At 37.3% G+C, this 24,184-nt stretch overlaps 7 protein-coding genes across 13 annotated transcripts in view; 5 read left to right on the top strand and 2 right to left on the bottom strand.

Annotated features, from left to right (window-relative positions):
- Positions 1-2,441, bottom strand: part of LOC6556562 (F-box/LRR-repeat protein 16) — a 28,109-nt gene extending 25,668 nt beyond the window's left edge. For 3 of the 5 annotated variants that reach the window (XM_032742945.2, XM_032742924.2, XM_032742928.2), the window contains exon 1: positions 2,364-2,441. The gene's annotated coding sequence lies outside the window, so the exon portion shown is untranslated. The remainder of the gene's footprint in view (positions 1-2,363) is intronic. The other 2 variants (XM_032742912.2, XM_032742939.2) reach the window with 1 other exon arrangement.
- Positions 2,442-3,894: 1,453 nt separating this feature from the next.
- LOC6556560 (general transcription factor IIE subunit 1) lies at positions 3,895-5,460 on the top strand. The gene is made up of 2 exons (XM_001984691.2): positions 3,895-5,138; positions 5,195-5,460. The coding sequence occupies exons 1-2, from the start codon at positions 4,016-4,018 to the stop codon at positions 5,386-5,388; spliced, it is 1,317 nt and encodes a 438-aa protein (XP_001984727.1). The 5' UTR covers positions 3,895-4,015; the 3' UTR covers positions 5,389-5,460.
- Positions 5,461-5,952: 492 nt separating this feature from the next.
- LOC6558430 (major facilitator superfamily domain-containing protein 6) lies at positions 5,953-12,490 on the top strand. 2 transcript variants are annotated; one of them, XM_032736160.2, is made up of 6 exons: positions 5,953-6,559; positions 8,011-8,149; positions 8,991-9,741; positions 9,801-10,268; positions 10,335-10,518; positions 11,432-12,490. In XM_032736160.2, the coding sequence occupies exons 1-6, from the start codon at positions 6,496-6,498 to the stop codon at positions 11,506-11,508; spliced, it is 1,683 nt and encodes a 560-aa protein (XP_032592051.1). In that variant the 5' UTR covers positions 5,953-6,495; the 3' UTR covers positions 11,509-12,490. The 2 variants fall into 2 exon arrangements, with proteins under 2 accessions (XP_032592051.1, XP_001984726.1); XM_001984690.3 differs by lacking the exon at positions 11,432-12,490 and having other exon boundaries at positions 5,954-6,559; positions 10,335-10,996.
- LOC6556766 (biogenesis of lysosome-related organelles complex 1 subunit 6) lies at positions 12,157-13,344 on the bottom strand. The gene is made up of 5 exons (XM_001984689.3): positions 13,280-13,344; positions 13,036-13,221; positions 12,895-12,979; positions 12,524-12,610; positions 12,157-12,369 (listed from the first exon to the last, which is right to left on the bottom strand). Exons 1-5 carry the CDS (start codon positions 13,303-13,305, stop codon positions 12,268-12,270), a joined length of 486 nt encoding a protein of 161 aa, XP_001984725.1. The 5' UTR covers positions 13,306-13,344; the 3' UTR covers positions 12,157-12,267.
- Positions 13,345-13,489: 145 nt separating this feature from the next.
- LOC6556729 lies at positions 13,490-14,733 on the top strand. The gene is made up of 5 exons (XM_001984688.2): positions 13,490-13,649; positions 13,706-13,768; positions 13,829-14,285; positions 14,360-14,498; positions 14,593-14,733. Exons 1-5 carry the CDS (start codon positions 13,505-13,507, stop codon positions 14,704-14,706), a joined length of 918 nt encoding a protein of 305 aa, XP_001984724.2. The 5' UTR covers positions 13,490-13,504; the 3' UTR covers positions 14,707-14,733.
- A 968-nt stretch (positions 14,734-15,701) lies between these two features.
- Positions 15,702-18,060, top strand: LOC6556728 (dynein intermediate chain 3, ciliary). Of its 2 annotated transcripts, none has more exons than XM_001984687.2 (5): positions 15,702-16,926; positions 16,997-17,175; positions 17,429-17,666; positions 17,719-17,942; positions 17,998-18,060. In XM_001984687.2, the coding sequence occupies exons 1-5, from the start codon at positions 15,781-15,783 to the stop codon at positions 18,014-18,016; spliced, it is 1,806 nt and encodes a 601-aa protein (XP_001984723.2). In that variant the 5' UTR covers positions 15,702-15,780; the 3' UTR covers positions 18,017-18,060. The 2 variants fall into 2 exon arrangements, with proteins under 2 accessions (XP_001984723.2, XP_032596538.1); XM_032740647.1 differs by having other exon boundaries at positions 17,719-17,938; positions 17,998-18,047.
- Positions 18,061-19,552: 1,492 nt separating this feature from the next.
- The window catches only part of LOC6556804 (spectrin beta chain, non-erythrocytic 1), a 34,624-nt gene continuing 29,992 nt past the window's right edge, over positions 19,553-24,184 (top strand). Inside the window, exon 1 of the mRNA XM_032742845.2 lies at positions 19,553-19,632. The gene's annotated coding sequence lies outside the window, so the exon portion shown is untranslated. The remainder of the gene's footprint in view (positions 19,633-24,184) is intronic.

A 24,184-nucleotide genomic window follows, 5' to 3' on the forward strand; every position in this document is an offset into this window, starting at 1 on the left:
TCCTGCTAAATCTTGTTGATTGCTTTGCCACACAATGGGGCACACAACGAGCACACTGAAAAAGGTAAATGTGGACGGGGCCAAGCTGACTGAGACTTTGATGCAACACAATTGTTTGTGACTGCTTCTTGCCATTTTTTTTTTTCAATGGCAAAACCTGTGTCCTTTTGTTTAATGCCCAACTGAAGTTGTCTGTGTCTGTTGCTGCCCCATTCATGACCTATCGAACCTATCAAATGTTGCCAAGGTCGCCTTAAATAAAATTTAGTCTATTTAAGCACACATCTTTTGATATAATTTGCTAATTAAACAGTTGAAATCTGATATTTGATGGGCTCTTTATTTGTTAAAAATTTCTTATGTTGTTTTGAGATTTATCAAAACTATTGTTAAAAATTTCTTAAAATGTTTCCCATTGTTTATCAAAGCCATTTTCATTTAAGCTTTTAGAATTTACGAGCACAAAGCAAAATAAATAAAAATAAATAAAACAAAATGAAATAAAAAATAAACTGCAATGAGCAACTGGATAATATGAATGGAATGTGACAGTAATATGTGCTTGGGTCAGCAGCAGCTGTGCGCGTATGTGCCCATTAAGCGTCGTCGCCATTGGGGCATGCAACTGAAATCAAGCAAAACTTTTTATGCCGCAATTCGCGGAAGCAAGCTGCATGCTGTGCGCCTGTGATAAGTGTGTGTGAATGTGAATGTGAATGTCACCACCCTGACGCCCATCACACACACACACACAGTTTACTAATATGTGTATTTTCTCCCTCTCTCTCTGTCTCTTTCTGCTGTATTTATTTCATTTTTATGCTTTGTTAGCATTTTCCGTCTATTTTTGGAGTTGTTTTGAGCCGAGTTGTGTTAATGTTGTTATTGTTGCTTTTTCTTGGCTTGCGTGCTTCGCTTATTGGATTTTACTTCATTCTCTGGTAGTTCGCATCGCGTAACGGTAAATACCGCACGCTGCTTTAAATCGCTGCTTTGTGTCAGGGCCTGCTGCTCCACATCCAAGTCCCCGCTTCCCCGCTCTCCCTTTCTTTACCACTCCACATCCCCGTTTTGTATGCGTGCTGCGCCAACTCCACACACACACATACACACACGCACACACACACACGCGCACACACACATTTATATCGATTTTCGTCCCGCTGTTTTCATTCCCATATGCGCTTTGATCTAAGCGATAAAAACAACAAAGTAAATCAGTCGCTTAGAGATGGCCACATAAAACATTATCCTTTATATATATTTAACACTGTTCAATTATTATATAATTTATATGGAGCAACCTTTTATTACAAATTCGAATATAACGTTTTTTTTTTTTAGATTTTTTAACCTCTTTAATAACTGTACGCATGGATGATTCAAAAATATTTGAAGAATTTATTAGGATAAATATTCGTTTGTTTTATGTAAATTCGAAAAATAGCTTGTATTCTCTTTCTTTATAGGAAGGACAACAAAAATATAACAACTTTGATACTTTCATCTGAATAGAAAGCTTAAAAGTATGCTTTATAATATATTTTAAATGGTTTTTCTTTAAGAGCACTAAATTGTTAAGAGCGCTAAAAGTTTGTTTAGTTTAATGGGGTAGAAATGTGGAGTTCTTACGAACTTGAGCTCCAAATAAATACAAATATCATAGTCAAAGAGCATAATAAATCAACAGTTTTTAAGTTTTCAAAGCCCAAATATATTAAATTGATAAATGCCATGCTGCATGAAAAGGAGCATTGATTCATTGATGGATCGATTGAAATTGATTCCCAACTGCCTGATCAAGAATAGGCTGCTGATTCATGCAACACATGGCAGGCAGTTAGAATTTATCTGGGTCAAACTATGCAACTTTGACCCGATTCACATAGAACACTTGCACTATGTACAATGTATATACATATATATATACATATGTTTATATATGTTTATATATGTGGAAATCGTGCAAATCCAGGTGCAATTTCAAATGCAATAATTGAGTTAACAACCAAGAGTCGAGGAATTTCCAAAGTACCCTTATTACTGTGGTTAGTATGACATCACAAGCTCAACCCTCCTGGGTCAAGGGAGGGGGTGGATGTGTAGCGCCCGGCTTACGCGACGGGGGTTGCTCAAAGATGGAGGCCTGTGAATTGCTGTGAGTGGGTGGATGGATGGAAGTGGTGCATAATAGAGTTCGAGTGAAAAAGCAGACAGCGCCGCGGAAAAGGCAAACAAATCACGTGCAGCAAACCCAACCAAAAATGTTCCAAAAAGAAAAACCCTCTTGAAACCCTCAAAATTGACTTAAAATAGCCACGATTTTTTTTTTGTACAATTTATTTTTGGGATGACAAACACACCTTGTATTCAAAAAATAGATTTCACTTTTGTGAATATTTGTTTTTGTTTTTTGGAAATTTCTTTGCTTGTCTCGCGCAATAAAAATCAATTTTTACAACCGCGTCGCGAAGTGTTTTTTTTTGTTTTGTTTTTAATGGTTTCTTTGGCTATTTTTTATTTATTTTTTGGTTTTTGTATTTTCAATCAGAGAGAGGAAATAATCAAAAATTGGACCGTTTATTGTTGTTTGATGAAACTTCACAACAACACAAAATACTTGCGAACATTACGTTTTATTTTTTTTTTCGGGGAAACCGCAAAAGCAACAATCCCAAAACAATTTGCACGCTTTTGATTGTTTGTGTGTGTGAAAAAAAAATAAAACGTTCGAGAGCCGTGTAAAACAATCAAACCGAAAATTTGGGCAACCGAGCGTAAGCGCGCACGACTCGTAACTGCAGGCGACTGTCGCCAGCGAAAGTTGCAAAAATGAGGGAAAGCTTTCCATAGCAGCACCTAAGAGCGTAAGAGAAAGAGAGAGTGAACAGCTTAAAGGAGTTTGCGCAGTGGTCTCTGTGCTACTCCTGTACTCAGAGAATGAAAGAGAGCTTTTTACATGGTCATTGCATGAACCGCTTAAGTGGGGGCCAACTACAGAATTGTTTAAATGTCCCAGCTAACCATGCCACTGCATGTCGAGAGAATGCGCACTGCAGTTGTTAAGGTAAACAAGCAAAAAATACACCCCCAAGGAGTAAAAGAGATAAAGAGAGAGAGAGAGAGCGAAATGAAGAGAGTAAGTAGATTTAGCTGTCTAAAAAAATCAGCGTTATTTAATTACACATTTTAAATTTACTCATTTTCAAATGCATTTCTTTTTTTCCTGCTATTGTTAACTATTTTTTTTTATACATGATGCTATTTTTAATAAAAATAAGCGATTAGGTTCATCCAGTTTATTTATTTATTTTTTAGTCAAAAAAAAAGGAAATAATTAAATGTATGCGAATACCTTACTGTTTGTTTCGGCTTTGTTATCTTGCAACGGTACTCAAATAATCCAACAAGTATTTTCTCGCACTCCTTTGTTTACCCAGGCGATGTGCTTAATATTTCATGCTCTGCTGTCTACGCTCGTTTATTTTCTGACGCAAACTTTGCTGAGCTTCTGTGCTTCGGTGCATTCTGCCGTAATTTATCATAATGGCACAAACACACACACAAACAAACAAATAACACACTTAAGCTTCAGATGCAGACGCTGTTGAGTATGGCTTTTATTTATGTGTGGCGGCTTTTGATCATTACAGCTGTGAAGCATTTTCAAGCAAATTACCAATCAAGCTATCAATAATTTGTTATTGTGCAAAACAAGTAATATTCATTATTTTACAATTAAGCTTAACAAATTTGTATAATTGATATATAAGGTTGCAGTCGAAACAAATTTGCCGCCAATTGGCTCTCACATTTTGCGTTGCTCAGCACTGTTTTCGATAAGTCAACGCATGCTATCGATAGTCAACGAAGTGTTAACGAACTGCTCCACCCATTAACAGCAAAAAGCGGCAAACCAAGAAGAAGAAATATCCAACAAGAGGAAGACCCCAACAAAAAATAAATACTATTGAATTAAATTACTGCGAAAAAATTGAGCACACACAAAATAAAAATGTCCTCAACATCGGCGGCTGCAACATCAAATGCAGCGCCGATCCCAAAAACCGAGGTGCGCTACGTCACTGAGGTACCCAGCAGCCTGAAGCAATTGGCCCGTTTGGTGGTGCGCGGTTTTTACTCCCAGGAGGATGCCTTAATCATTGATATGCTGGTGCGCAATCCCTGCATGAAGGAGGACGATATCGGTGAACTGCTTCGATTCGAGAAGAAACAGCTGCGGGCACGAATCACAACGTTGCGCACCGACAAGTTCATCCAGATCAGGCTCAAAATGGAAACGGGACCCGATGGCAAAGCGCAAAAGGTCAACTATTATTTCATCAATTACAAAACGTTTGTGAATGTGGTCAAATACAAGTTGGATCTGATGCGCAAGCGCATGGAGACGGAGGAGCGGGATGCGACGAGTCGTGCGAGTTTCAAGTGTTCGGCATGCGGCAAAACGTTTACGGACCTGGAGGCCGATCAACTGTTCGATGTGGCCACATGCGAGTTCCGTTGCACGTATTGCGGCAGCTCCGTGGAGGAGGACAGCGCTGCGATGCCCAAGAAGGACTCACGCCTCATGCTCGCCCACTTCAATGAGCAACTGCAGCCGCTGTACGATCTGCTCCGTGAAGTGGAGGGCATTAAGCTGGCGCCTGAGGTGCTCGAACCAGAACCGGTGGACATTGATACAATACGTGGCCTGACCAAACCGAATGCGTTGCGTCCGGACGGCATGCAATGGTCGGGCGAGGCAACACGGAATCAGGGATTCGCCGTCGAGGAGGCACGTGTTGATGTCACCATTGGCGGCGATGAAGATAGCTCCGATGCGTTAATCGAGCGTAAATCTCGTCCCATTTGGATGACGGAGAGCACTGTGATAACGGATGGAGATGCGGGCGATGGCAGCGCCACAAATGATGGGGATAGGCCAGCAGGCGGTGGCACCTCGGGCGGTGGGCATCGCAATCGGAAGGAAAACGAGGATATTATGTCCGTGCTGCTGCAGCACGAGAAGCAGCCCGGGCAGAAGGAGGCGCATTTGAAGGGCATGCGCAAGGGCTCCTCGAATGCCAACTCCAGTGATTCCAGCGACGATGAGAACGACATCGACAACACAAAGATTCGTGAGTTGATTATTCTTAATTTGGAGTGCAGTGATTTAATATATTGTTGTTTGTAGCGAATGTCAATTTTGATAATTATATCAACTCGGAGTCGGAGGAGGAGGATGACGATGTGCCCACTGTGCTGGTGGCTGGGCGACCACATCCCCTGGATCAGTTGGATGACAAACTGATTGCCCAGATGACGCCACAGGAGAAGGAGAACTATATTCATGTCTATCAGCAGCACTATAGCCATATATACGACTGATTCTCCTGCTCAATTGTTAGGCATTAAGTTTAGTCTCATTCTTAGTTTAAGTTGCACATTAAATGGATATGCAAACAACGTAAAATGTATCAAATCCTTATAATAATGGCGCCAAAAGAGGAGTTTCTTTGATGCCATAATCTGAACAGCTGATTGGCCTGCTAACGCAATTTGCGTCACGTTTGTCAAATGTTAACGCATATTTGAGCAATGCAATACTAGCTGTAAATACCAATTTGAATCGCAGGTGGAGAACTATATACATGCTTCTCAGCAGCATATATGCCATATATGCTACTGATTCTTCTCTTCTTTTTCGTAGGCATTAAGTAAAATCTTATTCTTAGTTTACATTTATTTTACTAAAAATCTATAATGGCGCCAAAGGTTGAGTTTTTATCGAAATCTGAACAGCTGGAGCAATTTGCGTTGCAAACTTTAACGTATATTTCAGCAACGCACTGCAGGTTGATAGTGCCAATTTGAGTTGCTGTTAGTTGTTAGTTACTGTAGCCTGCCAACCAGCTGTTCTCGGCGTTTTTGTTTTTATGTTTTGCACATTTACGTTAGAGGAAGCATGTTCGCCGTTGCTGTCGTAGGCGTCTGTTGGACACATGCTTAAATTTGTCTGTCTGTGAGAGATAAGCGGCAAGTGAAAACAGTAATTTAGATATGCACGTATCCAGCACAACGTGTCAGTTGAACGTCGTCGCTGGTGGAATTCTTACCGCATACGCATCAAATTGCGCGTGCTTCAAGTGAATTCGTAGCATGCAAAATGCTATATTTGCGGACAAGCTTAATATAATGTTGACACCAGCGAATTCGATGGGAATACAAGAAACGTGATCACGATACGCACTTATACACTCACACAGACACACACACAACTGCATATATTAATATTTATGTGTGTGTGTGTTTGCAATTTAGTCAAGTGCAATCGGATAATTAATGCTTAAGCTAGCTCTTTGCTCGAATGAATCAACACTTATTAAAATCAAGTGTGTGAAGATTGGGTGAAATTGTGAACAGTGCAAAAGTCAAATTTGCGTTTAATGCATTGCTTATAGCCACAAATTAGAGCAACAAAGCAAACGAGCCAAAATGAAGGCCAGCATCGATAAGGAATTGCTGCCGATGAAGGCGCATTACTTTCTCTTTAATGCCGGTAAGTATTTAGGAAGTACTTAGTACTAGTTACAAACAACACGCAATTTACATTAACTAATAAGATATTATCTGATTAGATATCGATCAGATTGTTTGTAGTATCAAAACTGTGTGCAAAGTGTTTCATAGATAAGAAATAAAGAGCCGATAAGACTCTTATATATATCTCTATATATATATACTTATAGCGGCAATAGATGCTCGCTTGATAAACTTGCTTGTTTGATAAGCCTAATGGCCAAATATAGATTATTTAAACATTTCACTTAATCACTTCGATCGGCAGAAGCTATTGGTTTCTAATAAATATACATATATGTATATATGCATACACTATGCGTCAAAAGTATGCGTACATCAGCACTTTATTACTTTCTACTGTTGTACTTTGTTCATTAATATGATAATAAGTTGATAAGTGATTAATTTGTAAAACATGTCAGCTATTTGTATTCAGTTAAAAGGTTTGCACTGATTTTCTGTATTTTATCAATAAAAACTGTTAATCATTACTCAGCAAAGGCAATCAATCAGAAATATATATATATATATATATTTATATATATATAATTATATCTACACAAATATTAACTATTATACATATATTTAAAAGAGCATTCAAAGCATTAATTTTAAATAGAGTAAATATATCTAAATTTATATATCTACTATTCACATATATTTAAAGTAGTATTAAAAGCATTAAAGTTAAACAACATTTTAATGCATATATATTCTGGAATAAACTGGCAAGCCTAGGTCAAAAGTTGACATGTCAAGTCCCAACGGTACTTTGCCCTGTCTGGCCCCCTCAAGCTGATATTAGCAATTAAGGCGAATTTCTAACTTTTAAATTAATTAAAACACAAGTGAAAATAGTTTTATTAAGCACGCCGACATTTAAATTTCCCTATAAATCTACAATAGCGAACCATTGTTCCTTTTTTAGCTATATGATATAGTACTCCGTAAACATAAAGGTTTTGCATTCAAGAACCCAACTGCAATAAAATAAATATAAAAATAGTAAGGAACAACATCAGCATCAACTTGATGACCGACTAGAAACAGAATTATGTACATACATATGTTCATATATATATATATATATATTTGTTTGTCTACCTAGTCTATGAAGATATATGATGTCCAATCCAATTGTTGCTTTGCTTATCAGTCATAAACACCCACATTTGATATTTGTACACTTCTCGCTAATCGTTGCATACCGTACACAATAAACAAACACATTCGGGTAGATTCATGCGCATCTTATTATCACATAGATATTGGGAGTACAGGGTATCTGCTAGGAAAGACACACTTTGGCATACTTATGTAGATCTCGACTTATCTGGCTGAATTATCAACGCAACCCACTCATCTGACTAATCTACATATTTTCCGTCTGTTTACTTTCATTTGTTCCATTTGCTGAAACTGAGGCAGGCACCGCACCCGTTGTACCCTTTATGCCACAACTGGCACAACAGCTCGGCTATTCCCCGGTTGTTGTGGGCACCATTTACATGATACTGCCCATCATTGGTTTGCTGGCCAAGCCAATATTTGGCTATATTGCCGATCGGTAAGTGTTTGATGAACTTTGATATGAATATGAAATTAATATTTATTCCTAACTCAAATATGCCTGATAATTGAAATTTTATTATTTGATATAAATATTTCTTCGTAATATTAATATGATTGATATTTGAAGCTTGGTATTTATATGATAGATGCTAGTTGATAATACTATATATGACTTTCCGATTCACAAAAAAAAATTTTCAATATTCTAATATATATTCACTTCTAATACTTATTAAAAATGTTTGTCTTTTTTGTAGTCTACATTAAATCAAAGTAATAAATGTTGTAATGTGTACTGTCCAATGTCCAGTTCAAGCTTTGAAGGAAATATAAAATTAAGTTAATTTAGTTGTTGACTGTAGACTTTAAACTTTGAAACTCTATAGCGTTAAAAATGTATGGTAATGACTTTAATATATGTAAAAAAAAAAACGTAAGTTATCATAAAATGTTCGTGGTTATTTTCCTTGATTATAAAATGTGGGTTTTAAAACACGTTGTGGTTTATAATTTTTCGAAATTAAACCCCTTTTAAAAATAGAATATGACAAATATCCCCTTAAGAAGTTGTAAATCAATCATAAAAATCATAGTATATTTGAAGCCATAATTTTTAATTGTTTGTCTAGCAAATGAAATTAGCATTTTGAGCGAAGTATTTTTATTTTTTGTTGAGAAAGAATATTAAAAAAAGCTTCTTAAAACATATATTAAGACTCCAAATTTATTTTAGATTTATTAAAAGATTTATTTATGTATTATTATTATTAAAATACTAAATTTATTTATGATTTATTATAAGATTTACACATGTATTAATTCCATTGTATCCGTAGCTATCATAAGCATCGATTCCTCTTTCTGGCCGGTCAACTGCTGACCGCCGTTGCCTTTTTCCTGATCATGTTTGTGCCCTCTGTGGAGAAGCCACAACTCAAATGTCACGACGGCTTTACGAACATCCAATACTGCACAGGGGGGAATGCATCGGACACGAAGACACAAGTGGAGACGCATCGGACGCTGGGCTGCAACATGCACTGCCAAATGGAGCAAACAATGTGGGACATTGTGTGCCAGTATTGGCTAAAGAACACAACGAGCAACTGCATAACAACAAGAGAAATCCTTGAGAGTGGCAATTGTCTGCACTTTATGATACCACAAAATCTGGGCACGCAGGACGCACAAAATGTGTCCATGTATTGTCCGCAGAGCAAGGAGATGTACAAGCCCAGTCAGGAGGTGTATCTGAAAGAAATACCAACAGTGATCAACACTAGCTCCGCAATGGCCATGCCCGAATTCTGGTTCTTCTTTAGCCTCCTCATCGTCAGCTGGGTAGGCATGGCTGTGGTCGTCAGCATTGGCGATGCCATTTGTTTTGGCATCCTCGGCGATCGTCATCATTTATATGGCAGGCAGAGATTGTGTGGCTCCCTGGGTTGGGGCATCTTTGCGCTGGTTGCTGGACTCCTCGTGGACACCATGTCCAATGAGGGCAGCTCGGACAAGAATTATACGATTGTCTTCTGGATGACTCTCGTTATACTCGGCTTCGATATGCTCGCCTCCACCAAGCTAAAGGTGAGCGTTTACCTTGTTTAAAGTGAAGATGGATTAATTATAATCTCCATCTACTGCAGCACACACAGACGCACATGTCGGCGAATATACTGAAGGATGTGGGTCAGATGTTTCTATCGATGCGTTGCGTTGTCTTCTTTCTCTGGTGCGTGGCGATTGGATTGGGAACGGCTCTGATTTGGAATTTCCTCTTCATCTATTTGGAGGAGCTAGCCGAGCTCTATGACAATGGCAACGATTACATTAAAACGCTGGAGGGATTGGTGATGAGCATTCAGTGCTTTGGCGGTGAACTGCCATTTTTCTTCATGTCCGGCTGGATATTGAAGCGGATCGGGCATGTGAATGCGATGAGTCTGGTGCTCTTTGGATTCGGTGTGCGTTTCATTTTGTACTCGATGCTGCAGAATCCGTGGTATATACTCCCCATTGAGCTGCTGAATGGCGTCACCTTTGGCCTCTTCTATGCAACGATGGCCTCGTATGCCAGCATCGTGGCACCACCGGGCACCGAGGCCACCATGCAGGTAAGCAGCAGCAGCAGTTGTATGATTCAGAGATGCAGTTGCTCATATTTTTGTTGCTACTTGCAGAGTCTGGTGGGTGCCATCTTTGAGGGCGTTGGCGTCTCCATGGGCAGCCAAATCGGTGGGCAACTGTTTGTTGCCGTCAGTGCTCGGACCACGTTTGAGATCTTTGGCATTGGTGCGTTCATTGCGTTCATTATCCACGTCTGCCTCCAAATGTATCTGCAGCGCAATGGTCCACCTGAAAATGGTAAGGGTAGATCCTCTTCAGCAACAACGCCAAGCAGCGCCAAAGACATTGATTGCCCGTCTAGCGATAAGCACAACGATGATTTTAGCGATGTCGATTTGAGTTGATTCACGTTTAGAGCAGATACTTTTTCATAGTACAAACATGTCTCCAGGAGAACTTTAGTAATTCTCACAACTTATTTACTCACAACAAACAAACTTGTAAAGTTGTCATAAGTTTATTATCAGCTATGCCAAGCAGGCTTCCTATATAAAGACAATAAACCGGTAACTGAAAGATTTTAGATACGACTTGATATTAAAACTTGAAAACTTTTCAATTTTGTCTATTTATAATTAACTTTTCATAGCAGCTGGTAGAAAAACTCGTTGACTGGTTTATAAAACATTTTAGTAGCTAGCAAGTGAAATGAATTTCTTTTAAGCTAATAATTCTTAAGGAACTTAGACAGAGCTACACCATAAAAATAGTGAAGAACGAATTTTTCAATATATATATATATATATATATATATATATATATATCATATCCTTGACTATATATAAATAGTAGAAATGTCGAATTTTTGGCTTGATATCACAGCTTTTATCATTTCAGTTACATTTTCCGAAAATAAAACAAACGAAAATTTCTTTATTTTATTCTTGATTATATACATAAGCTTAACTCAAAAAAATACTGTATAGTTCTATAAAAAAAAGTAATAAAACTGTAAATAAAATATTCATTTTATTTGTTGTATGCATATTAAAAATAACAAGCACTTTCATCTCTGTTATGCAATTGATCTATCATTAAACATATTTAAGCGCAGGTATTTATATTAATGATTATATATTTACATATATATATATATATATGTGTGTGTGTGTAACTGTAACTAATGATAATATATTTCAAATATTTTTAGGCACTGTCAAATATTTTGCACCGACAGATGCAATGCACATGCTGAATGAACCGGAATATACAAGTAGTATTAGCTAAGCTGCCTGCCTATTCTTCTTTCTCTTCTTCTTGCTCTGTGATCTACCGATATATATTTATATATATACCATATATATATCCTTTGTCAGCGATTAACCAACACTTCTCAACCAAGAACAACACGAAAAAGCAACAGCAACAACAAAAACAACGGCAAATTTAATAACTTTTCTTAATTGTATTTATAATGTTTATAACTAGTTGTACTTTACACACACACGCACACACAATACACGCACACACAACACACACACACACCACACACAGTTATTTTAGTGCATGTTCGCATACTTATTCCATGGATATGCTAAGTTTATGCGTATAATAATCGTGATATCTCTTTGTAGTCATACATTTAACAAATATCTCTCGAAATTTCAAAAAACTTATCACATTATCACGTTCAGTCAGCGCATAAACGTAGTAAATTGCAAAAATTTGTTAAACTTAACTTGGCATGTGTTAAAAATTGTATTAATAACTTTGTAATTGTCACGTGGAATGTTTAAATGTTTAGAGCTCATTTTTGTTAAATTTCAACTGCATGTGGCTTAATTTCAATATTATACATATATTCTGTGAAATCTCAAAAGTATTTACCAAATTATACAAAAAATATATGAGAAAAAATAGAAAAACAAATCTTGATTGTAGATATTGAGTAAGTGTAAAATGTTATACAATATTTATTTAGTTGATGTAGTCGATTCCCGCCTTTTGTTTTAGTTATAATACTATTTAGTTAATTATAGTAGACAACTAATGCGACTGGCTGCCGATGAGCGACTCTTCTTGTTGCTGTTTGTCGAGTTTTCGCTGAAAATCACGTTGCTTGCAGCTGGCAACATTTGCGGCTCGTTTCTGTAATTACAGAATTAGAGATAAAAATATAAATACAAATAAAAAAAAACAGTTTATGATTATGTTTATACTTTTATGCTTTTATACAATGCAATAAAGTTACGTTTTTTTCTTTCTTTCATTTTTTGGGTTTCATTTTTAATTTTTCGCTTACCTTTAAAACTTTAGTGCGCTGATAAATATTCTGCATTTCTTTTTTGATTCGCCTTAATTTGTCTTTGTAACGCTTCACATCATTCATCTAGAAATGTAGATTGTATTTCTTTATTATAATTCATTCAACATTGTTTCATTTATTTGCACTAAATCGTAAATGTATTTTACTGCCAGCGATAAGAGTTATTAATTTATTTTGGTGAGGGCAGCTCAAAGAATTACGCTCTTTTACGTCTTATATGAAATGTGCCGTTTTGCAATAGTCACCATATAATTCCTAATTTATTGATCAGAGGGCAGTTCATGAAATAGATCTCTTATACGGATTGCACTCGTACTGCACACTCTTATACGTTTTGCAATACTCACCATATCATTCAGCTTGGCCACCTCACTGCAATCGAGCTTAAATTTCTCCTTCGACAAGTCAATGTAGATTTTGTTTTGTTTCCCGCTACAGTTGAGAGTTTTTAGGTTAATCGAATCTTTAATTTTCTTTGGAATGCTCACATTAATTCCTTGAGCTGTAGACGAGAGCGTTGCAAAGGTGGCTCGGCAATTTGCAGTATTCCGTGGGAAAGTTGTAAAGCTGCCAAACTGCATTCGTTTCCATCTGTATCGAATAATTGGGCATGGTTGTTGTTTATTGTAGACTCGCCGCTGGCAGCGCGATCAGCATCCAGTTGATTGATTACGCTATTTAATTATCGTTACATATAAATATAATTTGTTAAAATGATATTCCATAACTTACCTATTTAAGTTGCTGCTTTTTATCATGGCGAAAGTCAAGCAAAACAAATAATAGACGAACAAGACAAGACAAAGGAAAAAAAACCAGCTGTTGCACGCAGTATTGTAAAAGACGCCAACACAAAGCTTATATCGATTTGTGTCTCTTATCGATAGCAAGCTTTAACAGCCCTGCGCCAATCAGCTGACTCATTTGTTTATGCCTTGATTTTTAATTAATATTATAATGCGTTGTGCTGTTAGAAATTGCGGCAACAACAATCGAAATCGTGATAAAAAGAAATGGCGTTACTTTCACTTTCCCAAAGACAAAGAGCAGCTCCAAAAATGGATTGAGTTCTGTGATCGCAAAATCGTAAATACGGCAACAGGTATAGCTACAAATTCGTAAATTAAATTGATTAAATAATAATAAACAATTTATTAGCATGCATCTGCAATGAACATTTCACAGCCGATGACTTTGAGCGGAACATGCAGTATGAGTTTGGTGAATATTTAAAACAAGAGTACATTTAACGATTGATTTTGAGGATCAAATCGATTGCAGGTTTTACGCGCAAGAATCCAACGAAATTAAAACCTGGCTCGAACCCCTCACTCAATGAACCATACTACAAGCCAGCTAAAACTAAAATTAAAGGCAAAAGGAGCAGAGTCAAAAAGGATGCACCACAATCGAATTTATCCCGAGAGGGGGAAGCAGTCGAAGGAGAGACCTTGCCGGAACTTGAATCCAAGTATTCCGATTCCATTCAGTTTGAGCTCTTTGATTGTGTCGACGATTTGAAGGAAAGAGCTGAAAGCGTTACCAGTCAGGAGCAAAGCTATGATATGATAGAGTATATAAACGAAACGGAAGAGTATGCAAATGATTTCCTAAGCGATGACGAGCAAATGCAACTAGAAATATTGGATAAGCTCAACGCTCAATCAGATGCCGAGCATCAAGTGGAGATCATCGATGCGGAGAGAGACAACTATGCGAGGCACTTGGAAAGCGAAGTGTATGCGAGAGAAGCCAACAGATTATTATTACTATTATAACAGCTTAATAATATATGTTTTTGTCTTTAAGCAGAAGCAGACTTAAGCGTCAAGTATTCTTTCTGCAGGATGAGCGTAAGAAACTAAAGGATGAAATTGAAAATCTTCGGGCAACCGTCCGCAATTCGCGACTTAAGCAAGGCGATGCCTTGGAAAATCTAAATAATAAAATGGTTTGTCTTTTGCTTGAAATACAATATGGATTTCAACTCCTTTGCAATAATTTACTTGATTAATTTTAATCATATTACGTACTCTATTTTACAGGCAACCAAATCCAGAACTCAAATCAAACCACCCATAAAGAAGACAGTCATGCTATTTACGGCAAATATTAATACCATCAGAAAACTGCGTGCAATTAACAAAACGACTGACTAAATAAACACCTAAAATATTTGTATAAAATCACAAAATTTATATGTTTCTATACACCCAAACTAGGCATTAGTCAAACAATTGATTTTGAACATGCTCGTCTTGTGTTTCAATATTTAAGCAACAGCTGAAGAACACTCAGCAATTACTTGCACTCAAAAATTGTCGAGTTTCCCAGAAAAATGTGCACGATAAACAAAAACAGAAATATAGGTGCATATATATATTTAAATCTGTAAATAACTGAAACGAGCAGTCAATTTGTGATTGTTTTGCTGCCTTTTTCTTGTTATCGCAGAAATTTCGCTGTAATCGCGTTTCACACAAATTTTCCACAAGGTCAAACTCATTAGGATGAGTAAATGAGTATTTTTAAACATGTGCTCTTTCTCTGGACGACTACCTGAAGACCTATAAAAGAGCTGCTTCGACTTGGAATCGATCTGCATTGCAAGCGAAACAGTCCAGCGAACAACATCTGAAGAAGAAAACTGAGCTGAACTGTGACACAAGATGATGGACTGGAGGATGTCAGCTAAGTGGAACTAGCACTGGCACTGATATCTATGGATTAACCATCACCTTCTCCAGCTACCACTTGCAATGTCAGCAATTAAAAAAAAAAAATAAGTAATTGTAAAAAATTCAAATCCAAATTGTAAATAATCCTACAACCCCTCAAAAATAGTCAAATTTATTTAGTTTAAATTGTACATAGCAAAACTTAGCCAATTATTTAGTCGAATTTGTTGAGTATATTTTAAATATACGTGATATTTTTTGCAATAAATGTAATTTACACAAACGAAGCTGTGATGCGCTTTTTATTATTGTTTAAATATATATTTGCCTTGGATTAAAAATCAATTCAATTTATAAAGTCACTCGGAAAGAATCATACTTTAAAATAAACACTAAATTTTATTTTATTTTTATTATGTAATAATTAAAAAAGAATAAAATAATATTCAATGTTTATTTTATGCTCAATTTAGAAAGAGCATTCAGAATGCCATGTGCTAAATATAACTTTCACGCTTATTGACAAAACATGTCCTGGTTGCCTTGGTAAATCCAATGATGCCCAGTTTGAAAGCAGTTTCGCCTCACAGAAATTGCCTTGGATTATTACGTATTTTGGCTTTCGCAGCGATGGAGTTTATTTTTAAGAAGGAGCGTCGCACATTTGGATCGCGTGTCCACTTCGAGGACAAGGATGAAGTAGTGTTCAGTGAGAACTCCAATCCCGAATTGGTCAAGAACTATATACTCAAGAATCCCGTCGAGCGTTGCACACAGTATGCTGGCCAAACCTCGCTGAGTGTGGCAAATACGGAGCGGGCCACTTACAAAAGTACTGGGATAACTCACAATGAGGGCGGCTGGCCGAAGGACATCAATATGCATGATCCCGAGCAGACGGTGCGCTACAAGCGCAAAATCGAAAAAGACGAGAATTACATAACGCAAGTGATGAATCTGACCAAGCCGATGGAGCACTATATTCATCAGAATAATGCGGTCAATATCTATGAGAATTACTTTGAGAATATGGATCCGGCTCCGTTGCCAGAGCCCTGCAAATCGCGTACGGTGAATGTATACCGGGATCCGAATCCGGTTAAGGTGCCCGTCAAGCATTTGTCGTGGTCACCGGATGGTGGCATCAAAATGGCCGTCAGCCATTGTGATATGAAATTTCAGGGCGATAAGACTGGGCAGCGTTGCAACTCGTACATCTGGGAGGTGGAGAATCCAAACGAGCCATTTCTCACGCTGGAACCCAAAGTGCCATGTGTATGCCTCGAATACAATCAGAAGGATCCGACGAGTCTGGTCAGTGGCATGTATAATGGCCAAGTCGCCGCCTGGGATACACGGCATGGCAAGCATCCGGTGATGATTAGTGAGCGGGAGGTTTGTCATCGTGATCCGGTCAATTCAGTGCTGTGGAACAACTCGAAGAGCGGCACTGAATTCTTCTCCGGTGGCTCCGACGGTCAGGTGCTCTGGTGGGATACACGCAAGCTGAGCGAACCATTGGATCGTCTGCTCATGGATCCAGTGAAGAGTGATGAACAGGATTTGTCCCGTTCTTACGGCATCTCGGTGCTGGAGTACGAGACAACGATACCAACCAGATTCATGGCGGGCACAGAAATGGGAATGCTCTTCTCATGCAATCGCAAGGGCAAAACACCCACGGAGAAAATACAAATTCGGGTAAGTCTCAGAGAGAGAGAGAGAGCGAAAGATGAGTCAAAGATTTATCCCATGGGATATCCCTTGCCAGATGATGTGCCATTTGGGACCCGTTTATGCGATTACCCGGAATCCGGCTTTTGTGAAGAACTTTCTCACTGTGGGCGATTGGTGTGCACGCATCTGGTCCGAGGATTGTCGCGAGAGCTCCATCATTTGGACCAAGAGTAGCTCTTCCATGCTGACAGACGGCGCCTGGAGTTACACCAAGTGAGTAAAAGAGAAGAGAAATTATTTTTAACTTGTTTAGTTACTCAAGTAAAACAGAAACATTTAAATTCATATTTAACGACATTTCTGACCATGCGCAACACTATAAGTAGTCGATATATATATGTGGTAGTCTGCCAATGAAATTTTATCTTGTGCATACCGCTAGATGGCGCGGTTGCGCTACGTACACCATTTGGGCTAACATTACTTATCTTGGACAGTTTTAATGAAAGATTAATTACTGCTGTAGGGTCTCCCAATTCTTCATCACTCGTATGGATGGTGTGCTGGACACTTGGGATCTGCTGCAGCAACAAAATGAGCCTGTGCTAACGGTTAAAGTCTGTGATGAGCCATTATATTGTGTGCGCACCAATGAGAATGGCAAATTTGTCAGCTGTGGCAGCAAATTGGGCGCCACTTTTCTAATCGAGGTCTCCGAAAATATGATCATGTCCGCCAAGAATGATAAGCCGCTGTTAACTGCGGTAAGTTGCAATTCCTAAATATTGTTAAATAAAGAATATAATTGTTTTGCAGATGTTTGAGCGTGAGAATCGTCGCGAGAAAATTCTGGAGGCCAAGTCGAGGGAGAGCAAACTAAAGATAAAGGGCAATCACGGCCAGGAGCAGGCCGATTTGACTATGCTGAATGGCAAAATAAATATGGCGCCATTTGCCAGCGCCTGCGAACAAGCAGCCGCAGAATATTTTGCCGCCGTGGAACAGGAACGTTTGCGACGACTGCCGGGAGGCAAGCGTAGGTGAACATTTAACGATTATTCATAATGCTGCATATTTTAATTGCTTTAATTGCAGAGGATGTGGAGGAGGTTGATGTCTCGGAAGCGGAAAGCTCAAAAGTTTAATTTTGAAATTGCTAATAAATTATTGCTAAACATTCAAATTTGTATTTAACGATATTTCTTCTCAACACAAGTTTTCGATATATACATTTTGGTGGTCTGCAGATGAAATGTTGAATTATGCGTGCCGCTAGATGCCGCTTTTGTGTTACGTCACCATCTGAGTTAACGTTATTTAGTTTTTATGAGACCATTAGACGAAATTTGTAGATAAAATTAAATTGATGGTTTCTACAAATTGTGCATCCTTACATATATAATTTACAATTGCTTGGCAAAATACACGTCTTTGTTGTAGCTTTTGAATAAAACCAAAAATATAATACTTTAATTTTCGCTTTTGACCGTTGTAAATTCATTTTTAAATCTTGCCTTTTTTCGATAAGCATCTAAGCATCTAAGCATCGATAAGTGAATCGAGTAATAATCGACTAGAAACGATACTACTAATCGATAATGTGGTGCAGCGATGTATTGCTTGAACAGCGAGCACAACATTGTAAAACGAGATCGTGGGTTGACAAGACGTGCGTGAAACGCGAGCGCGCAACGTTAATGAAATTGAATCGCAAAAAGCAACGTACCAAAAGTGCCACAACAACAACAAAAGTACAAATGTACACAAATAAAATCGTAACCAAATAAAAGTCATTGAATAAAGCGCAATTTGTTATAGCCGCTTAACTGTTCTTTGCTGCTGGCGTTGTTGTTGAAATTTCCGCTGTTGTTTTTGTGCTAATTAGAAAGAGCTGCTGCGCTGTTGACGGCTGCGCCGGCGTTTTAGAACGTTGGCCCAAAAACAAAAAAAAAAGCGGCGAAGCTGGTTTTTATTTTTGCGCATCTTTGTATGCGTGTGTGTATGTGTGAGAGAGAGAGAGAGTGTGTGTGTGTACATTGGAATTTGTTAAAAACACCAGCTTATTATTAAGGTCAAAAGCAACAAGTGAGCAGCAACAGAAAAAAAGCAGAAATTAAAAATATTAATTCTAAATAAAAATGAATTAATAAATGAAAGAAAAAAAATTGCTGGCATTTTTTCAATCTGAGATTTTGTTTTTGACTTTTTTTTTTACTGCCAACAAGAAAGACAACAACAAAAAGAAGCAGCAACAGGCAACAAAATAACGCAGCAGCCAAAGAACACCGCCAAAGCAGCAACAACAACAACAGCAACAACAAGAAGAACTTTCCGGTTTTCTCTGCTTCATCTCTCAGCCGTCTTCTGCTCATTTTTACGTTACGTGTGTTTTTCAATTTTCGTGGCTTACGCGTTTTATTCGTGCCAGAAAAAGAGAGAGAGAGAGTTGAAAAAAGAGATCTGTGTGAAAATTAAAACAAAAATAAATCAAATTTAATTCATATAGCAAAGTCAACTGCAGGACGCGAATGAAGGGAAAAAGAAGATCAACGAATAAGAATTAGAAAGATCACGCCGTCTTTTTGTCTGTGTGTGTGTGTGTGCGCTGCTTTAAGAGAAAGAGAGAGAGGGAGAGGAAGCTGTAAACAAAACAAAAACCATATTTTGCGTCAACAGGATTTGTACATAAATCATTCACGCTGGATTTAGGATACTACGAGGCTGTTAAAGGTAATGAACAAAAATAACATGAAATCGATTTTATGTAACTGTTAATTAAGCTGAACTCAACACAAAGCTCAATAAAAATAGCAACAATGGGTCTCATTTATATTTTGCTACCAAATTTAACAGCGCCATAAGGCCAATAACATTGTACGCAGACTGTAAAATACACTGTTTACTGGGGCAAAAAGAAAAAAAACGAATTATTGAAATGGAATTGGGATAGTTTTAATTTTTAATTTTAGCAAAGAAATGCAAGACAAAATTAAATAATAAACGTTAAAATAATTAATATTTTACATAAAACTAGATATACCCCTTTTACTACAGGGATCAGTGAATTTGGCTCATAACTTTTACATGCAGTCAACGCACCTGAAAGCTAGCCACAATCGAGCTGCGCTTTTTATGGCCACAAAAATAAAAACCCATTCACAAAAAAAAACTCGTTGCATAATCGCCGCCAATTCCAGTTAGGGGGAGCTGCTCAAACTGTACAGTTTTTGATTGATAAGGGCGCAGATTGCGTGCTTGGCAGTCATAATAAAAATTGCCAGTGTTTGTCACACTTCTATTAGCATGAGCGCAATAGCTAGATGCAATAGAGAGAGAGAGAAAGAGTGAGATAGACAGTTTACAGGTGCGCAGCAGCAGCAGCGACTGAGAGCTATGTGGTCATTAAGCCTGGCTTCAACGTCGACGCAGCTGTAAACTAGGCTAAATAGGGTCTGTAGCCAAGAGCACGTTTTGGTCTGAAGCTCGAGCTTGATTTTTGCCTGCCTGCTTTTTGCTGCTTGCTTTGGGCTTGGTTTGTTTTTAAACCGCATTCCGCGTGGCATTTTGTATTTGCCTGGGCCTGTTGGCCACACACACACACACATACAGACAAACACACACACAAATACACATAGAAATACGTGCATTTGAATACACGTTGGAAGCATTACCGTTAACAGCGATCAGTTTAAGAGGCACTGCTGTGCAGCAACGGCAGATTTACATGCAGACACATTATGTATACACGCACACACACACAGACACATACACATGTGTATAAAGACAATTGCGCTAAATTAAATTACGCTTAACGGGGGCAGCCTAAGGCCAACGACGGTGAGGGAGATGGAGAGATTGTGTCTGGAGTGCAATTGCAATTGAATCACGTGCAGTGCTTGTCAAACTGTTGACGATCATTGGAAATAAGAATGTGAATGTAAACTTATTGGAATATGCCAATATGCAGTTGTATGCATATCAAAACATAACTGTGCTTGTCACACCACTGATGAACACTGGAAATAAGAATGGGAATGTTAATTATTTATTGGAATATGTAAATTTACTATTTTTATTAACATATATTAAAATAACTATTGGAATATGTTAAGATTCTGTTTTATTTACATATATTTTAACAAGTTCATAAGTGTATTCAAAATCAAAAAATTGCTTATAAAATTAATGCAATTACTCGTATTTCGTTAAGTTTGAATTGTTGAGCGAGCAATGTGCTCAAAGAAGAAAAATAAAAATGCCTATTGGCAAACCAAGTTGGTCCATTTGAATCTTTTGCTGTGCTTTTGTTTTCTTTTTGTTCTTTTCTGTTTCTGCTGCAGCTGGCTGCTTGCTGTCGCTTGTTGTTGTTGTTGTTGATAGTGCTGCTCTCCTTGCACTCCTTGTTGATTTTGTTGTTGGCGTCGCATTCTTTAGCATTTTGCGCAATTTGTGCGCTGTACTTTTTTGTTTTTGTATCAGTTTTCGGTTTTTTCTCTTTTTGTATAATTCCATACAGCCGATTTACACTCACAATGCATGCTGAACAGCAGCAGCCGCTAAAATAATCCAGTTCCAATTTCAATTTCCAATTCGACTTCCAGTTGCACAGTCAATCAATCGATCACAAACGTTTTTGATTTGGCCTTTCCATCAATCAAACCAATAATATTTGTAGAATTTTATTTCGCTTGTCGGAGCAAAAAAAAAAAAAACCATCACAAAAGGCAGTACAAGGTCTCATTTAAAGATAATGATAAACAATATTTTGTTTTAATGATAATTGCTCAAGTGGAGTGATGGAAGTAGGAGGTTGAGTGAGTGGGGGGAGAGTAGAAGTACTCAGTTCTACTTAGATACGCATAATTAATTGAATAAGATTGCCGCCAGTGCAAGGGCAAAAGACCTTTTGAATTAGTCGCAGCAATTGAGAACCGCCTCCAATTGAGCGCTGAAAATTTTAAAAATATTCAAACTTTCCAGTTTGTCTGGAATACTGAATATTTGAGTTGTCAAGCAAATTTTTGTCATGGATTTTTCATCTGATTATATTACACAGCAATAAAAAAAACCTTATCTGGCAAGTGTATTTCTAATTATATATATTTTCTATAGTATAAGTAGAGCAGCCTAGTGTTGGGGTTACACGAACATGACAAATTCAGTTGAATGATTTTTAATTTTATTTATTGATGCGAAGAGCAGGTTTCCGTCTTATCATTCATATAAAACAAAGTCCGCAAACAGCAAAATTTAATCGCATTTCATAAATAATTAATATATATATGTCTATCTATATATATGTATATTTATTCTATATATACATCTGATTCAATATAGTACACCTACTTGTCATGCGCCGTTGAATGACTGCAACAAATTGTTTGGCTCACAATTGATAAGAAACGCTTCACACTTCATTTAAAAAAAAGAATGATGCGATCTGCGAAAATGACACTTTGAAGTTCATAGTTAGTATTTGATTTTTAAATCAAGTTTCTGTTGTTTATCGCTGGGTTTTCTTTTTAAAAGCATATTCTTAACTTAACAGTTTATTCAGTTATGAAGTGTTAACAGTGTGTTCTGTTATAAATGTTAACAGTCTGTTCTAGTTATAAATGTAAACTGAACAGACAGTTATAAATGTTAATGTGCTGTGCATTTGCATGTCGGAGTTCTACTAACATACATGTACACACACACACACACACACACCTGCACTAGTATATGTTTATTATAGTGTATAGTGCAAAGATAGTTCCAATTGGCTGAAGCTGGTTGCCAAGTGTGTCAGGTGTAATTAGAAACAACCGCATGCTTAAATGCAAAACTGATACAACAATCTAACAGAGAGAGAGAGAGAGAGTGAGAGAGAGAGAGCGATAGCGATTCTCATTTCACTTGTCTAACGGGCAAATTGCGGCCAAATGTTTCTTTTTTTCGGGAAACGCCCGCAGACTCAAGTCTCCGTGGCATTTTCCCCATTTCCACACAGTTCCTTAGATATTCAGGTATTTTTAATGACGACTACGAACTCAAGTGAAAGGCAGACTGGCCAAGAAGACGCTAAAAAAGTAGGTCATTAAATTCTGTTCGCTGACAAAGCATAATTAATATTTATTAATTAGTTGTTGCCCATTTAAAAATGTGAAATTCAATTTTTACTTGCAGTTTCAATTATTTACAAAGCTAGCTGTTTAGCTTGACAACAGTTTACAGGGTATTTGCTGGTCATGCCGTTTTCACTTTGCTTCTTCCTTTACCTGTTGCCAGCGGTTTTTCTGCCTGTATTTCTTTTTTTGCGCGCGCGCCAAAAACAGCGAGTCAGTCAAAGAGCAGCAACAATAAATGCACATTCAAGGCTACAACAACTGCAACTGCAACAGCAAAAACAACAATTGCAACAACAATAACAGCAACTGCAACAGCAGCAACAATCGCCGCAACAACAACAACAACTGGCTTAACTTAAACTGGTTTTTCCATCTTGTGGTTTGCTTTCTTTTTTTTTTGTTGTTTTCTTCGTCGTCGGCTTGTAAATGCACGTAGCCAAAAAATATGCTAAAGTCATATCACAAAAAACAAATTTTTGTTGTTGTTTTGTATTGAAGAGTGCACAGGAAATGCACTTTACAGATATGTATACAGATGTATACACATCTATATATATATATAAACATATATACATTGACTTACTATAAACAATTTTCACGATTTTACAGTGGAATTGCAGTTGCATATTTGCGTTTTTATTATGTTTACTCGATTTTGCTGTAGATATATCTACATCTGTATCTGTATCTCTGTAGAAATGTGAAGGGTCGGTCAGTTTTTGTCTTATTGTTTGCTTGGCACTCAAAACTGATGACGATGTGTGGGATTTTGGGTAGTCTGAAAGCACTCAACAAAATTAGCAAGTTATTCATATCTACAGTTATTTTATTATATTCTTCAGATTATGCATGTATTTATGATATGTTTCATTTGAGATCTTAAAAGTTAGCCCACCATATTTGAATGAAGTCCAGATTCTACAGTTAAAATTGTTTAAATATAGCTTGACAAAAATGTAACTGTTTTGATATAATCCTGTTTGAAAGAGAACTTCAGACAAGATACACTTCTTTTAAATATGATTCACAAGTGGTTTTAAAAGTTAATATTCATTTCCATATTCATTTGTAATCACAATAGTATAGTTCTCCATTTTCAGCAACAATCAACTAACTACAGTGAAAGTTTTTACAATTTTCTTTATTTAGTTGATTTTCTTTTTTAATATAGG

The sequence above is a fragment of the Drosophila grimshawi genome, unplaced genomic scaffold, assembly GCF_018153295.1.
Source record: "Drosophila grimshawi isolate 15287-2541.00 unplaced genomic scaffold, ASM1815329v1 contig_44, whole genome shotgun sequence".
NCBI classification, from domain to species: Eukaryota; Metazoa; Arthropoda; class Insecta; order Diptera; family Drosophilidae; genus Drosophila; species Drosophila grimshawi.